Source organism: Micropterus dolomieu, linkage group LG17 (genome assembly GCF_021292245.1).
Source record: "Micropterus dolomieu isolate WLL.071019.BEF.003 ecotype Adirondacks linkage group LG17, ASM2129224v1, whole genome shotgun sequence".
Classification (NCBI taxonomy): Eukaryota; Metazoa; Chordata; class Actinopteri; order Centrarchiformes; family Centrarchidae; genus Micropterus; species Micropterus dolomieu.
In genome coordinates, this window is record NC_060166.1 from 10464157 (window position 1) to 10480731 (window position 16575).

The following is a 16575-nucleotide window of genomic DNA, read 5'->3' on the forward strand; positions in this document are numbered from 1 at the left end:
CTAAAGTAGCCTATTTAGGCCTAAATGTAGGCTAATTACTCCCACCACAAACTTGTCGTGCCTTATATTTGAGCAGGACACTGAGGCATTGTGCCTCCTCTCTGCTCTCCATATATGATAGCTTATCAGAAGATAACTGCAGGGTAGGATTCCAGACCACATGTCGGTCTTCACAGCAGAGTTGGTGGCAGTGCTATGGGCATTAAGGTGGGTTGAAGATAACAAACAGGAGCATTCAGTCATATGTAGTGACTCAGCAGCAACTCTAATTACAATTAAAGATACTAAAACAAAGACAAGACCTAATTTACTTGAGAAATTATGCAGGTGTTGTATAGAATTTACAAAGCAGGGTATGAGGTGGGGTTTCTGTGGATTCCGGCACACATGGGTGTGGAGGGTAATGAGAAGGCAGATGGGGTGGGAAAGAAGGCGGTACAGGAGGAGGAGTTCAAATTAATTTACAGTATAGGTCACCGGATTACACAGAAATAATAAATAGGTCAGTAAAAGAAATGTGGCAAAAATGATGGGAAAATGAAAGCAAAGGGAGGATATATTAATCAGTACAAAGAATTATAGAAAAAGGAAAATGTGCTTTTAGATGTAAGAGAAGAGATGCAGTCCAGATTGAGGTTTCGGCATTATGGGAAGAGGACTGGGCTGGCTCTGACTGGTAAACATCCTGATGGAAAATGTGAATGTGGAGACAAGGAATCAGTAAAGCATGTATTAGTTCATTGTAGAAAGTACTCCTGTCAAAGGAGAAAATTGTTTAGAGACCTGGGAGCAATTGGAGAAACTACATTTAGCATACCCACTCTACTTATTTTGGATAGTTGGAACAAAATGAAGAAACTGATTGAGGATCTACATTAAACGGGATTATACAAAATGATATAGGCAATCACCATTAAGATGTGAATAACAAACAGAGGAGGGCAGCAATACGCCATAGATGCGTCTAGTCTGCCGGAAATAAGAAGGAAAAGAAGAAGACGATAACAGCAGCAGCAAAGTGTGTCTGGAATGACATTTGTCCGTGGTCAAAAGTACAATGTCAAAATGTAGGGAGGATATATTGTTTGAAATATTGTTATCTTTATATAGAATAAGTAGTTTGGGGATTAATGTTAAGTTATTATGGGTCCCAGCACACATTGGCATCCAAGGGAATGAGATGGCACACACATTAGCTAAAAATGGGTTGAAAGTAAATCAGGTAGAGGTGGCAGTACCAGTAAGCAAAGTAGAGATCAAAGCATATGTAAGGAGCAAAACTAGTGGCAGAATTTATGGGATAATGGAAATAAAGGAAGACATTTATACAAGATTCAGCAGAAAGTGGGGGAGGAAAAGACACTGGGGAAGAGCAGGAGAGAATAGTGTCAATTTAGCAGAATTAGACTAGGTCAAACAAAGTTAAATGCATCTCTGCACCTTGTTGGAAATGGTGAGGCATGCAATCAACCAGAAACTGTGCTGTTTGAGTGCACTAAATACTCAAACGAAAGACTGGCTTTAAGAAATGGACTGCAACATGAAGGAATTACACAAATGGACATTAAAACTATTTTCTCAAATAACTCCGGAAAGATGGAGCTCAAACACATCTCATCCTTTCTACAACAAACTGGACTGAACACAAACACATTTAGGCAGAAGCAACTAAAATACAGTAGGTGGCGATAATGCTCCATCTGGTTGTAAGTCGCCAGTAAAAAGAAGAAAAAGAAGATTTGTCCGTGGGGAGAGCGCGCCCTCCTACGGCCACCTGCCGTCATCGCGGAGTGTAACCACCACCACTGTTTGCCATGGCACGAGTCGTCCAGAGGAGGCGCTAGACGCTGCTGCAGGGACAACCGCTCCGGTGCTTGCGTTACCAGTCGGACTCAGAGAAAGAAGTAGGAAACGGGCCGCACATTTACCTACAGTAAGTTCACCATCAAGGGGAGGCGACGCACAAGGACAACAACGCATATTTCGTTCCAAGGAGCACCTGAGTTGCCTTTGCTGTCTTGACAAATCGGGGGAAACTAGTAAAAACGCCGTGTACAAGGTAACGGTACTGTGCTTTGTATATAATGTTGCATTGTGGTGTAAGGCTAAAGTAGCTAACAACGGTTGCCTTGAAGTTAGCACGTTTACTAACGTTACACTTGCTAACGTTAGCATGGTGGGCAGCTCTCGGCGTGTAAAAACGTCTTAGCTGAACCTAGCATGCTGTTGGTGACCTGCTAAAGTCCGGCATGGGCTTGAGGACTAAGGCGAGGAGCCACTACCAGGCCTGGCTTACGTTATGCTAAGTTAGCTGGCTAGCTGACGTTACCAATATTAAGTGACAAAACTGATCATAAATTGACTCACTTCCTACACCCATAGCTTTTTTTAAATGAAGCCAAATCAGCTGGGAAAGGTTTGAAAACATCATCAGGCCCGTCGAGGCCTTCTGTGTGTCGACAGCACACACACACTTTCACCAAGCAGGACAGCCAGCAGTAGCACTATTGTTGTGGGGACAGTGATTGAATATTATAGGCCACAGTAGCTCACAAACATACACAGTGATCAGTCATGTAAAAAGTAAAGGTGGCTGAATCGCATATCTTACTGCGATTCAGCGTTGTCTCGCATTTGGTAACGTTATCCACATAATTATTCAATGAGCAAGTTTCCATTTTGTTAGTGTTGCGCAAAGTTGGCAGGCTTCACACCATCACAAACCAGGCATGGATAACACAGAGGGGCGGTGCTCACTGTCAGCTTCATGTTGGCCCGCTTACCGTGCCGCGGGTTGGCAACTTGTTTGACTTTTGTTAGTTATGTAAGTCCTAACATTTGATAATAAGTGTAGCAGACGGGGATTAGGAATAGTTTGTGACACATGTAGATCAGCTAGCTAGTCGACTCGACTGGTATTAGCTAACGTAGCTGCTGCGCGCTAGCTTACTGTCAGATGATAGCAGAGCATCTGCTGCCGTCTGGGGCTGAAGGGTGGGGGTGGCGTTTGAGCTGTCTTCTGACACTGCTTTGTTTGTTTTCTGAAAGTTGACTACAGTGACTGTTGTAATCGTGGATATGTAAAGTTAAAGTCTGCTCTGGCAAACATGACGGTCATTTTCTTTGAGAGAGTCGGCAGAGGTTTGGACTTTGCGCCGTTCAGGCCATGTTAGATCAGTCTGTGTAAAAGTCAGGCCCACAGCACCTCTGACGTTTGTTGGCGTAACATTACTCCAGCGCACGAGACCTGACGGCGACCAGCTGATTTTTGAACCTGCCATATGTGTTTCCTTCTTATTTGCGTCACAGATACTGAAGCGGTCCTGCTGGCTAAATTAACAAGCATTAGCCTGTGCGAAAGACGGATTTGGCCACCTGGCGAAGTTAAGGTTTGTCTAGATTAACAAAGATGTAAGCAAATGGAATTTAAGTGCTTGTGTCACCAGTGAACCCGGAGAGAAGTTTTATATTTCAGCTCAGTCACACATGACGCATCATATATGAATGGTGGATTGCACCTCCTACTTAGGTGCTGCTTTGTTTATATTCCTGGCCCCAGCGTTGCTTTCTAAATGTGGACTCCCTGCCAAGACATAAGAGGAAGTGTGACAGCTCGAGGGTTTGCGTTCAGAGTTTAGGATCCCGACAGGACAGCAGGTTGGTGTCAGACTGGTAGTCCAGGTTTTTTTGTTTGTTATGAGTGACTAATGTTTATGATTTGTGGCAAACCTTAGTATATGTAAATGGATGTCTCAAAGTGCAGCATGCTTAATGAAACTATTTCCCTTGATGTCGAGACTGGGATTAAGTTTTATTGATATATATTTCTGTGGTGAGCTCTTGAAATAGGTTGTGTAGTCATCAGGCACGACCCACTCTGAGTAAAGAAGCACATTCAGGCTGCAGTGTTGCTATTTAAGCTTTTGTACACTTCTTGTCTGTTGAGAAAACAGGCTTTTGACACACAGTGGTGGTTGGGTGGGTCAGAGAATTGTGTAGATAAGAGTGTTTGTTAAGTAACCCAGTTAAATAAGGCCATGACCGGTGTCATGTCTGTCAGTTGCATCACCTATGTCTTTGCTATGGTTTTGTAGCATGGTTTAGTTTTATGTTTAGTTAAATGTTTTTGTATAGAGAGATTGTGTTTATTAGTTTAAATTAGTTACAGTACAGGATGTTTAGTAATGTGACAGTGTGTTTACTTGGATTTATTAGTCACTGTTCAGGGAGTGGGTCATATGAGGCTATGTCAACATGGTAACAGTAAACATTGCGTGGTTAATGATTTACTGAAGAAGATTCACTAAATTGTATGACTGCTCGGTGAAGCATTAAAGGTCAAATCTAGATATTATGATCACAAGTTCTAAAAATACATCACCATTTCTCAGGTGCATTTGTATATTCAATATTTGCCTGGTATGGAACTTTATTAGTATTAAGTTCCAGCAATGAGCTTTTTGTTAGGGCTTAACTAAGTAATTCGCTTCACATCAGGGCTTAATAGTGCATTTCATTAGGCTACTTGGAGTGGGAACCTTTGCTACAGATGACCACTCTACAGAAACAATTGCACCAGCTCTGAAAGATTGTTGTGGAAACTAGACTTGGCCCACCAACAGTATCTTTCTTGGCAACAAGCTCCAACGGCACTATCTGCTTCTATCTTTCAACCTGGTGTTGTTGTTGACACGCTACTCCAGGGCTAGAAATCATAGAGTAACTCAAAATACTGTCAAGATGATTTGACCACAATAACAGTAGGATCACAAGTCAGATGCTTTTTTTGACAAATGGTATGTAGGAAGAAACAAATCTGCAATACAACACAATATTTGTGAAACTATTATATACTATATAAAACAGGTTTGAACTGTTAGCATTGATATTTCTGTACCTTACCTCAGTAACGCAACAGAAAGTTTCACAACACTGCAGCGAAAGAATAAATAAATGACTAAGATATGTTATGATAATATAATGCAATGTCAGTTACTTGTTTCACCCCATGAGCAGTAGGGGAGTGGTAACATAGGCTCATTAGATCATTTAGTTTAATTTACAGTGTTTTTACATATAAAACTAGGGATGCACTGAATGTTCGGCCACCGAAATTAATCGGCCGAAAATAGCAAAACAAAAGCACTTTCGGTGTTCGGCCTAATAAGTAAAAAAAAAAAAAAAAAAAAAAAAAAAAGGAATAAATAAAATAAATTTTACCGAACAATTACGTTGACATGTCGGCAGTGTGGAAGTATTTTAAAGTGTCGGAGAAAGAGACAAAAATCACCGTTTGCAGACACTGTTCTGCTGAATTGTCTCCTAGCCATCCACTCCATCTGTGGCTGACTTCTTAGAAAAGGCCACACACGGTCTGACCTGCTTTGAGTGTTTCTGTCACTCGTTTCTGAGAAGGCTAATAAGCTAACCACACCTAAATTTGTAGTGCACACATATTCAAGCCTTTATGGTAACTGAAACGGACCAGAGCGAGCTGACAGGCAGGTTAGCGACTTCATCATGTCATTTTCTCTCTTTACAAAGGCAAGTGTTGCAGTATGAGAGTCCTACCTGAAGAGAGGCCATGAAGTCTTCATGTTACGCGATACGAGAACCACATATAGGGTCAGAGTTGATGAATTTAGTGCGAGGATACACTTCTGAGAACGTCCGGTTTTCAAAATAAGGTGTCGATACACTATGGAAATAAGATTCATTGGATTATATTCACAGAAAGTATAAAACATATTACATGTGTCCATTAAAAGTAAATGGACACATGTAATTTACTTTACTGGACCATCTCGGGCCTCGGACCCACCCACCATAGTCTCTCCAAATCCTGTTGGAAAAACTGAGTAAAAAGCACATTTTGACTATTTCATTTATGCAATGGTTTAAAAAAAAAAAGGCAAAATAAATGGAAAAAAAGTGACTGTACATGTTTGTTATTTGGTATTTTCCATTATGTTCGGTTTTGGTCAAGAACATTCATTTCGGCGCATCCCTAAACAAAACATCACCACAGTTCATGTCACCATAAATGCAGTTGCTGTAGATGTATAACTGTAAGTGGTTTGCAGAGGTTCTTTGATGAAGCTTGGCACTGTGGTATATGTGTTATCCTGTATCTTCTGTTTTTTCAGCCTTTGTCCAGACTTGCATGGCGTCATTCTTGTGTTCTCATGATTATAACGTCTGAATCATTTGCGAGTCACTGGCTATATATTTGTAATCACCTTCTTTACCCACTACACCACGTACCTTTGTGTTACTGCTTGTTAGATTGAGCCGAGTATTGCATAGATATTGTCTGGAAAGACTGGGACACTATTGTTTGTAGGTCATCCGTGAGTTAATAATTTATTTTATACAGCACAACAACATTAATTTAGGTCTGTCTCTGCTCCTTGGGTGTTTTTTACATGCTATTAGACCTCTTCTCAGCAGTCTCTCCGTCTTTACACAATGTTGGACTTTTACCAATATCATATTTTCCAACTCATTTTTGCAGATTGCTGTTGGCTGCCAATATATGCACATATTCTTTCCACCTAATTGCAGACAACATCAAGTCTCCCTGGTAGTGGAATTAACAGATTATTATGCCTACTTTTACCGTGATGGCCCAGTGGCAGATGCAGACATAAAATACAATGCTTTTCAAAATGTACACATTCACTGGACAAAATAAGAAAACTTCTGCTAACAGGGTTTTCTTTGTTCTTCACAAATGCATCATCATGGGCTGTTAAATTCGTATTGTTGAAGGAATGCTATTATTGCAAATAACAACTTCGCTATCTGTTTCGGACACTTCAAAAAGCCTCCAAACCACAGACATACTTGTGTTGCATGCGCGTAATTTAAGTGCCTGTCATTTTTGGGTCGATAAGATATTTCATTTTAAAGCGATGACCCACTCATGTTATTTAGCATCCTTTTTTTTTTTTTTTTTTTTTTTTTTTGCATCCCTAATTACAGGCTTTGATCCAGTTTTACATTTCATTCCTCAGGTGGACAGTCCGCTCCTTGGTTGCTCGTGGTAACTCTCCGCCATGCCTTTCCCCTTTGGCAAGTCCCACAAGTCACCGGCGGACATCGTCAAGAACCTTAAGGACAGCATGACAGTGCTTGAGAAGCACGACATCTCTGACAAAAAGGCTGAGAAGGTAAGGATTGTGGGATTCATTCCTCTGGAGGAGGAGGGGGTTAAGTAGCTTTGAGAAGGTTGAACTAGTGTAAGTAGTGGTAAATAATGGTATGTAAATGCCTGTGTGTACTATATGTATTTAATTCAGGCCACAGAGGAGGTGTCAAAAAGCCTGGTGGCCATGAAGGAGATCCTGTACGGGACTAATGAGAAAGAGCCCCAAACAGAAGCAGTGGCCCAGCTAGCACAGGAGCTCTACAACAGTGGCTTGCTCAGCACCCTGGTAGCGGACCTGCAGCTCATCGACTTTGAGGTGAGATTACTTTTCTTCGGAGTGAGGCAGAAAAATATTTAAGGAATGAGATTGAAAAGTGGAAAACACTAAACACACAAAGTTTATCTGAGGTATAAACACACAGTAAGAATGTGTCTTGTGAACATGAGACAGGGATATGTTTTGAAAATGTACATTCAGGTGGTAAGGACAGTTTTTGACATTTGTGACAACCCTGAGTATTTTGTAGTTATGTGGGCAAACTCATGTCTCCCTGCAGTACGTCAGACTGGTGCTGCGTGGTAGCTGCTGCTGCAGGCTTCCCTGACTCACCCTATCACAGCATGACTCATTGTATTGTGTGATCGCTCTCTTCCCCTTTTACTGTCTCCCATCCCCTCCCTATTCAAAAGAAAAGGCTGGTGAAGAATTGCAAATCACGCGTCCAACATAGAAATACAATTTTTTTGGTGGCTATTTCTCAATTTCCTTGTCATTATCTTAAGAGGACATCGGTTTTCCTCTCCTTGTGCTGAAACACCTAAAATGAAAACATTGCAACAGCGTAGAAATAAAAAAATACAGTAGTTTCTAGCTCCTGAATGCAGCTGTGTTATAAAACCTTTTTGTGTATTGTATTCTCAATTGCAGTAGTTCTCAAACTGGGGGGCGTAGAGCCACTTCAGGGGGGTCGTGGATGTTGAGTGGACCTAAAGTTGCATGAATATGATTCATGTGGTGACACAAACAAACAAAAGTGCCCTGATGCAGGCAAGGCTATTTTGCTAACCTGAATCTTGTTTATTTCAGTGACCTCTATTGTTAATGATTGATAAAAATGAATGAATTTTGCTGGGGGGGGCATTAACTTATTTTGGCTTCTGAACAGGAGTGTGACAGTAAAAGTTTGAGAACCACTGCTGTTGTATTGCATATACTAATACTGCTTTATCGAGCCTTTATGTATATATTTATATATGTTTAAACTGCATGCTGAGGGCTACACCCTGAAGAAGGCTGTTTGTCCTGCTACGTGCGGCTTGTTACACAGGTCTTTGAACAAATACAAGCATTGTCTATGTATTTAAAATTTCACCCTGAAATAGCCATCTGAATAAACGCTTTTAAACTTTTTGCCAGAAGAGTGCCATGGACCTTTCTTTTGTTGGTAACGTTATGTATGCTTTATCTGTTACCTCCAGGGAAAGAAAGATGTGGCTCAGATCTTCAACAACATCCTTAGGCGTCAGATTGGCACTCGGACGCCCACAGTGGAGTACCTCTGCACCCAGCAGAATATCCTCTTCATGTTGCTTAAAGGGTAAGGAGACACACACACTGAGTAATCATGCTCCCATTGAACATTTAGTTTTTACTCTATTTCTGGATAATGTTGCTAGCAACTTCCTTAGTAACATAAAGGGAAGTAGAAGCACCTGATTTCAAATGGTCTGACTGTTGCCTAAAGAAGAAGAAGCTCAAAGCAACGTTGAGCTTTGGTAGAAGTTGTTCCTGTGCTCCATGAGTAAATATAAATAAAGCTGACAATATTTGGACTTATATCGTGCCCAGGAATGTACAGAAGGCAATGCTCAACCAATTACATCATTATACTTCAAACAATATAGCTCAAGTGAGTAAAAGGATTTAATACTTTTAAATCTGGATTTATACATATATACAGTATGGTATATACAATAGAAAATACTACATTGTCTCATGCTATTAAGAAGTGATATCTGCAACAAATAATGTGCCATTGTCTGTAGTTCAGCTCATTGAAAATGTGACTTTTCTTCTAAGGGATGTGATTTAAGAGTTTGTTCTGAGAGAACCTAAAGCATGCAAATACTCCCATTGTGCTGGACCTAATGGGAACTTCCCTTGTTCTGCAGTAGGTGTGATTTCTCTGTTAAATTGCTCTTTGTTGTGGTCCTTTTTTAAAAACCGGCCTGAGCATAGTGTGCTTCTATATCAGTGGTGTAAACACCATTCCCTTTCACCCATCTCAACCACTACTCCTCATTTATACATTTTATAACTGATGTGTTCAGTCTCACTGCTGGAGTGTTCCTATATCATGAAATAAAGAAGCTAAAACAGGGGTCATGTGGTCATATTCCTTTGTTCTGGTTAAAAACCTGGCAGTAGAGTTCTGGACAGTCTGGAGTCGATCAATAGATTTCTGGGTTAAGTAAGTAAAAAGGCTGTTGCAGTAATCCAGGCCTGATGAAATAAAGGCGTGTAAGATGGTCTCAGTGTCCCTAAAAATGAACATAGATCGTATTTTTGATATATTTCTAAATATCCTACTGCGATAGAAAATGTTAACCTCGCACAACAGGGTTGTTTCTGTTGAGATGGTGGGTATATGAAGCATCATGATGTGTAATGAAGAAGAAAAACACACACACACACATATATATATATATAATTAATAACAGCTGTAATGTACCAAGTAATTTATCAGTTAGCTTCATTAGTGACCTAACTAGCACAACTGGTCATGTGTAATAGTGATGTCATGATTATGGCAGGACATTTGGCAGCTCACTTATCTCTTGTTTCAGTTCACCATCCCATTGCAAATTTTTATTTGCAATCAATAAATGAATGTTCAATACACTGCGTGTGTGTTGTTTGCTTCTATATGATAATGAGGCTTAGTCCTGTGTTGCTGTTATGTGCAGGTATGAGTCTCCAGAGATTGCCCTGAACTGCGGTATCATGTTGAGGGAGTGCATCAGACATGAGCCGCTGGCCAAAATCACGCTGTGGTCAGAGCAGTTTTATGACTTCTTCAGATATGTGGAGATGTCCACATTCGACATTGCCTCAGATGCATTTGCCACTTTCAAAGTAAGTTGACTCAGATGTTCAGCTTTTAGAATGTAGCAAATTTTGTTTTGATTAATCCTCTGAAGCATCTGTCAATCTTGACGTCTTCAAGCCAGTGACATCTTTGCAAAAGTATAATTTTTAAAAGTTACTCAGTAGACGTACTGTAAGTGATTAGCAGAGGTGTCTCTTTAACGTCTCCTTTTCCTTCTTCCTGCTATTTCGTTGATGGTGGTTTTTACATTATATAATTTTAAACATTTCAATGAATAGGCAGCTCAAACAGTAAATTTAATCATGTGTTTGCTGCAAGTACTTGCTGCTGCTGATATTGCTAATACAGTGACACAAACAGACTCAGAGACTGCATAAGGAGCCAGTAATGGCTTTTATAATGGGAAAAACGGGATCAAAGTTATGCAATGATTTAGAGACCTGGGCCCCGTTTCAGAAAGTGGGATTAGTGAAAATTCTGGGTATGTTAAGCCCGAGATGAGGGAAACTCTGGGTTTTCCGTTTCAGAGAGTGATATCAGATAATCCCTAGATCAGTAACTCTGGCAACTGATCCTGCTGTGAACCTCCTGTGTAGGTTCACAGCAGGATAGGTTGGAAACTGTCAGTTTCTCTCTGACGCGTCCTGCGAAGCCTGAGGCGGCTGTCCTCTCACACAGTTTCATTTCCTCATTCATTCTGTCGATATCGATGCACATATCTGAACACATTTACATCTTCAAAAACTTTAAAATCCCGGTTAGATAGGCTATTAGTTTTTTACCCAAACATGATCTTGAACATGACCGCTTTATGATCAATCTGTCATCGATGTATGGACAGATCTTCGCACATCGTAGATTTATCCTCAGCATAAAATCAGTCTTTAGGTATAACGCTGCGACTCTGTGGACAGTTGTACTGAAAACACTTAGGCTACTGTGGGCTACATTACTGCAGTAATCGCTGTTTAATATGTAGGCTAACCTATAAAACTGATCAATCAACAGTAATCTTTCATATTGTAGTCGCACTGATTGGAACATTCGTAGTTATCAACTGGAGATAATGTGACTATTTCTGAGTGAGAACGACTGGTGCAGCTGAAACAAACAGGCCTAAAGGTTTAAAAGTGAGTTTTTCATTACCTACTGATAGTCTGAATGTGTTTTGACAGCATTAATAAAATACAAAATGTGCAAGATTTTATTAATGTAAAATGGATGTCTAAAACTTTAACCTATAGACACATTTTCCACTGCAAAAAATAATAATAATAGGCTAACCTGCTGGGTGTGAGTGTGACTTTACAATCACAGGTTCACAAGTAAACTGAGTTTTATATTTGATCTATAGCCTACCTATTTTCGTAATCAGGTAGCTGATTGCCACCGGCATTTTGTCCCGTCGGGTTACAGCTTAATAAAAATAGCCTTCCTATTTAAAATCGAATGTAATGGGCTGTAGCACTTTATCATTCATTAAGGAAAGTCTAGTCTGGTAAATGATGAATGAGCAACGCTGTGTAGCCTAATAATAATAATATAGCATTGATTCTTCTTCCACTCCTGCGTTTTAGAGTCTATTATGGTCTGCATTGGCACGCATTCATATTTCTAGCTCCACCCGATTAAAATGGAGTGTCTGCCTTTATTTACCCGTTGCCATGGTGAATCGTTGTATCGGAGCTCCACTGATGATGTCTTTTTTTCATCCCCACGCACGCGCTTCGATCAGGCTCAACATACTCAGAGTTGATTGAACTTATTCTGATCAGCTGTTCTGGAACCAAAAATTCAGAGTTTCCCACCTCACGCTCAATCAGCTCAGAGCTCAGGGATAAGCTCAGAGTTTGTTAAGCCTGCTTTCTGAAACAGGGCCCTGGACGCACTGCTCGAGTGGTCATGAATCTGCCTCTCATTTTCAAAAGAAATTCATAGTGGCTTTTGTGGAAGCCTTGTCAAAATCTTAGTTTCTAATTAAATGTAAGATTAGAAATGGGCCATGTAGTTGTAGTCATGCTTAATTTCGAATTTATAACTCTTAAATGTATTGTTTCATACTATCATACTGTCATATTATCATTTAAACCACCACCAGTAGTTTGCTGTTTGTTCAGCCGTCTGTCAGCGGTACTCTGTTTTAAACGTGTGCTATTTGGACAAACTTTAACACCACTGCTTGACCTGGTGTTAAAGGACTTCATTCATGACAAAGCACTTTTTATTCAGTCCAGAAAAAGGATTAAATTGCTAACATAATTGCAACAGATAAGCCAGTCTTCTTATGTCTTTGAAAAGGATTATGTCCAGAAATATCACTAATCACACTGTAACCCAAAAACATTTTTTCTGTCTAAATTTAGCGTTTCAGGTTTTTTTTTTTTGTTTTTTGTTTTTTTTGATGAAATTGCAATGCATCTCTAAGGATTATTTCTGTAATTGTTTCAGTTTGTTGTACCTACAATGTCCAAAAAGGAGACAAATGGGACCCGGTTAAGTCATAAACATTTTGTCGTTATTTCTCATAGTCTGCATTGTCTATTTCCAGGACCTCCTCACAAGACACAAGCTACTGAGTGCAGAGTTTCTGGAGCAACATTATGACAGAGTAAGTCCACACACCTAGCGTTTAATAGGGCAGAGTGAAATAGAAAGGCTTTAAATTGGTATGTATGTTATGTTTGCATATGGCAATATTTCTGGGTAGCAAAAAGAAGAGAATCGTTATGTGGAATTCAACTTGTGTAAGATGACAATTTCTAAAATCTTCAGATGAATGTGGCAGTCTGGGTATTTGGCTTGCTGGCTGTCTCATTTCTATCAACATCAAACCAGCCATTTGGGACATGATTTGCAAGCTGTGAACACAAAGTAACTGTCAGTCTGTGAGGGGAAGTCTTTCATTTCCTTGTCACTGTGTTTTGATACAAGACACAGATGCAATTGTGAAAAACAGTACTTGGCATTTAGATGACTCTCTCTCACTACTTCTTCCTTTCTCTTTCTAGTTCTTTAGCGAATATGAGAAATTACTCCACTCAGAAAACTACGTGACTAAAAGGCAGTCCCTCAAGGTAAGGACCCTGGGTCGTGTGAGTAAGCAGGTCTCACGTAGAGCTGCAATTCTATTTAAAGATTGGGTCTTGTCAGAGTGTTGGGTTTCTCTATACCATTCCCTCTTCATCACCTTGTTCTGACTGCCATCTAGTGGGCACTACATTTGACATGTCTTCTGAAACCCTTTTAGTGTTATCGTCACTTGCCTTATGCTGCCTTTAGGTCTAACTTTCACCGTAATCTCAACATTTTGCATTTTGTAGACCTGAAGCCACAATCTGTATAATCAAAATTTATTTGGACACAAGAATATATTCAAATTAATACTTATTTCTGTTTCTAACTCTGAACTGATTTAGTTATTGGGGGAGCTGCTTCTTGACCGGCACAATTTCACCATAATGACAAAATACATCAGCAAACCAGAGAATCTCAAACTAATGATGAACCTGCTACGGGACAAGAGCCGCAACATCCAGTTTGAGGCTTTCCATGTTTTTAAGGTAAAAAATAAATCACACTTTTGACCACATCAAAGATATGATTAAACATAGTGCACAATCTCTGAACATATATGAACATCCTTGTGATCTTCCTCCACTACCAGGTGTTTGTGGCCAACCCTAACAAGACACAGCCAATCCTGGACATCCTGCTGAAGAACCAGACCAAACTCATCGAGTTCCTAAGCAAGTTCCAGAACGACAGAATGGAGGATGAACAGTTCAATGATGAAAAGACTTACCTGGTCAAACAGATCAGGGACCTCAAGAGGCCTGCACCCCAGGAGGCCTGAGGAAGGGTGCAGAGGGTGGGGGGAGGAGCCACCAGGACCATGTCTGGACAACATCCAGACAACGTCTGCTTAACGGACCCATCAGCAGCTGCTGTTCTGGTTTCTGAACAAAAATTGAGGAAACAAATGAAAAACCAACATACCCATATCAACTCATCAGGAAGTCGCAAGCTCCTCTGCTCCTCAGTGAACATTTGATTATTTTGTAAAAGATTTTTCAGTCTTTTTCCTTCAAAAGAAATAAGAGAAAAATAATAGATGCTGCTGCTTTCTTGCACATTGAGACACAGTAAGATATGTTATGACACAACAGTCCATCAAACCTGGTGACAGACAATGTCCGTGCATTCAAAGTAAGGCAGACTTCTTGACACACACACACACACCAAGGAACAAAAGTAGACACGTTTACACGCATAAATGCATTACACAAGAAACATGCAAACACATACTGCAAGAATATCAGCTAAAACCTTGTGATGGAAATGGTACGAGCAAGTTGAACATTGGTGTGTTTGTTGCATGCCTTGAAATGTGACAGATCCATGGCTGTACCCTGCGTCGGCTCTGTGATGGCCTGCCCAGTCTGGCTCCCAGGTTCAGTGCCACAGACTCGGAAATGCACGTGCATCACAGCAACCGCTACAGTTTGTATCAATGCCTTCATCCAGTAAAGCAACCGTGGTTCATTTTAGCGATTCATGGGGAGAAGCTCTCAGATGCCATCACACAGAACCATTTACCTCCTGTGTGCTTTGTTACGACACAGCACTTGAAGCACGTGAGGAAAGGAGGAAGGGATGTAAGGTCTGAATTTGGTAAAGCCCAAGAGTCGGGTGTCTTTATTGTTTTCTGGGACAGGGTGAACGTGTACATATGCCTTTTTTTTGCTTTGTAGATTTTTGTTTAACCTTGACATATGGAGATATATATGACCTTAAACATCAGGTTTTCGGTTAATTGTAATCAAATAACTTTCTAAACCATAAAAGAAACGAGAAACAAGTTAAGTGACATTGTTTTTGCATTTCATTTTACTGCTGAAAATGGTTGCTGGTGGGTTTCTTTGTACATAACTTAAAGGGCCAGCTCACGTTTAGCTAACCTATAGGATATTAACAATTTGTACAGCAGAGGAATGTCATGGTATTAGCTCTGGATCTGTTAATCCTCTTTTTTTATTCTCCATCTACATTTTGAGTATCTCAGACTGCTGAAAACGTGCTGGGGTGTGAACATTGCAGGAGGGGAGGGATGGGATTGGGAGAGCATTAACTGAAACATTAAAGCCTGCGTGTTTGTGCACTTTGTGAGGTGCTGAGTGATCAACATTGCCTAACTGGAGTCGAGGATAGCAGGGATTTCCCCATCCTCAATTTCATTAACTTTTGTTTTTCCCCCTCATTCTCACCACTCTGCTAGTGGCAAGGGAGTGCTGTGTGGCGTCACAGTGAGTGCGCTTCAGGGGTGAGCGCATCAGTACATTGGCAACTCGGCACATCATTGTTATCCTCCCCACCCCCCCCCTTCTCCTCATGTTTGAGCCTTTCTCTTTGGAGGGTTTATAATTCCAGTACAATTTATGAGTGTAAAGCATTGTGGGTAGTGGAGTATGGGCGTGGTGGAGCCTCATGGTGCTGAGAAAAACTGATGAAACCACAGATGTGTTAATTTAAAAACCTGTCATTTCAATGCAGACAACAGCGCTACTCAGATAGCCCTCATAGTTCATTGAACATGCATGTTCCCCCACTGGCTGTGCATGATGCTGTACTAAAGATGTTGTACTGGAATTGTTTATTTTTTCCAAGTATTTAACAACATTGAAATGTCAAATTGAATTCATGGCTGTATGCTGAGCTTGACTCCAGTTTCAGCATAGAGCGTGTGGGTGCTTTCAGATGTGTCAAAGGCCTGGGCCCTACAATTGAAATAAAGAAGAAAAAAACCCTATTTGGAATAAAATAAAGCTGTGGTCATTTTTAACAACTCATCTGTCAAATGTCTCTTAACATTGGTGCATGTTCATCAGCTTGGTATATTGAAGTGGGACCTTTTCACCAGTGGTGGAAGACAGATTTATTTTGCTCACATATAAATATACTCCGTTATATATAAAAGTCGTGCAATCAAACATGTATACAAGTACAAGAGTACAATCAACTTTCTTATCAAAAATAGAATCACTCATTATGCAGACTGGCTCCTTACAAAGGCAAATGTACTGGACAAATTTATTACACCTTTACCACCTATAAGTTGTTTTATTGATAGCCTGTGACTAATCTATAGTCATTTTTTAATAAATATTGATTACTCTATAACGCATCATTTGAAAGTGCTACCTAGCATTTTTATGTTGTAGCTTGTGGAGTTTGAGAAACCACTAACAAACTTAAGACTTAAATGCTGTTTATAACAGTGCATTACAATTTAGAAGCTCCTTGTTTTGTAGGAAAAAT

General features: G+C 40.2%; 2 protein-coding genes across 5 annotated transcripts in view; one reads left to right on the forward strand and one right to left on the reverse strand.

The window, feature by feature from the left end:
* Nucleotides 1–3143, reverse strand: part of her8.2 (hairy-related 8.2) — a 10483-nt gene extending 7340 nt beyond the window's left edge. The window contains exon 1 of the mRNA XM_046073936.1: nucleotides 2951–3143. The gene's annotated coding sequence lies outside the window, so the exon portion shown is untranslated. The remainder of the gene's footprint in view (nucleotides 1–2950) is intronic.
* On the forward strand, nucleotides 1793–16102 carry cab39 (calcium binding protein 39). Of its 4 annotated transcripts, none has more exons than XM_046073931.1 (9): nucleotides 1793–1933; nucleotides 7017–7172; nucleotides 7302–7466; nucleotides 8630–8748; nucleotides 10118–10286; nucleotides 12809–12868; nucleotides 13269–13334; nucleotides 13677–13820; nucleotides 13925–16102. In XM_046073931.1, the coding sequence occupies exons 2-9, from the start codon at nucleotides 7059–7061 to the stop codon at nucleotides 14111–14113; spliced, it is 1026 nt and encodes a 341-aa protein (XP_045929887.1). In that variant the 5' UTR covers nucleotides 1793–1933; nucleotides 7017–7058; the 3' UTR covers nucleotides 14114–16102. The 4 variants fall into 4 exon arrangements, with proteins under 4 accessions (XP_045929887.1, XP_045929886.1, XP_045929889.1 ...); XM_046073930.1 differs by having other exon boundaries at nucleotides 1816–2059; XM_046073933.1 differs by lacking the exon at nucleotides 1793–1933 and adding an exon at nucleotides 3302–3389.
* The last annotated feature ends 473 nt before the right edge of the window (nucleotides 16103–16575 follow it).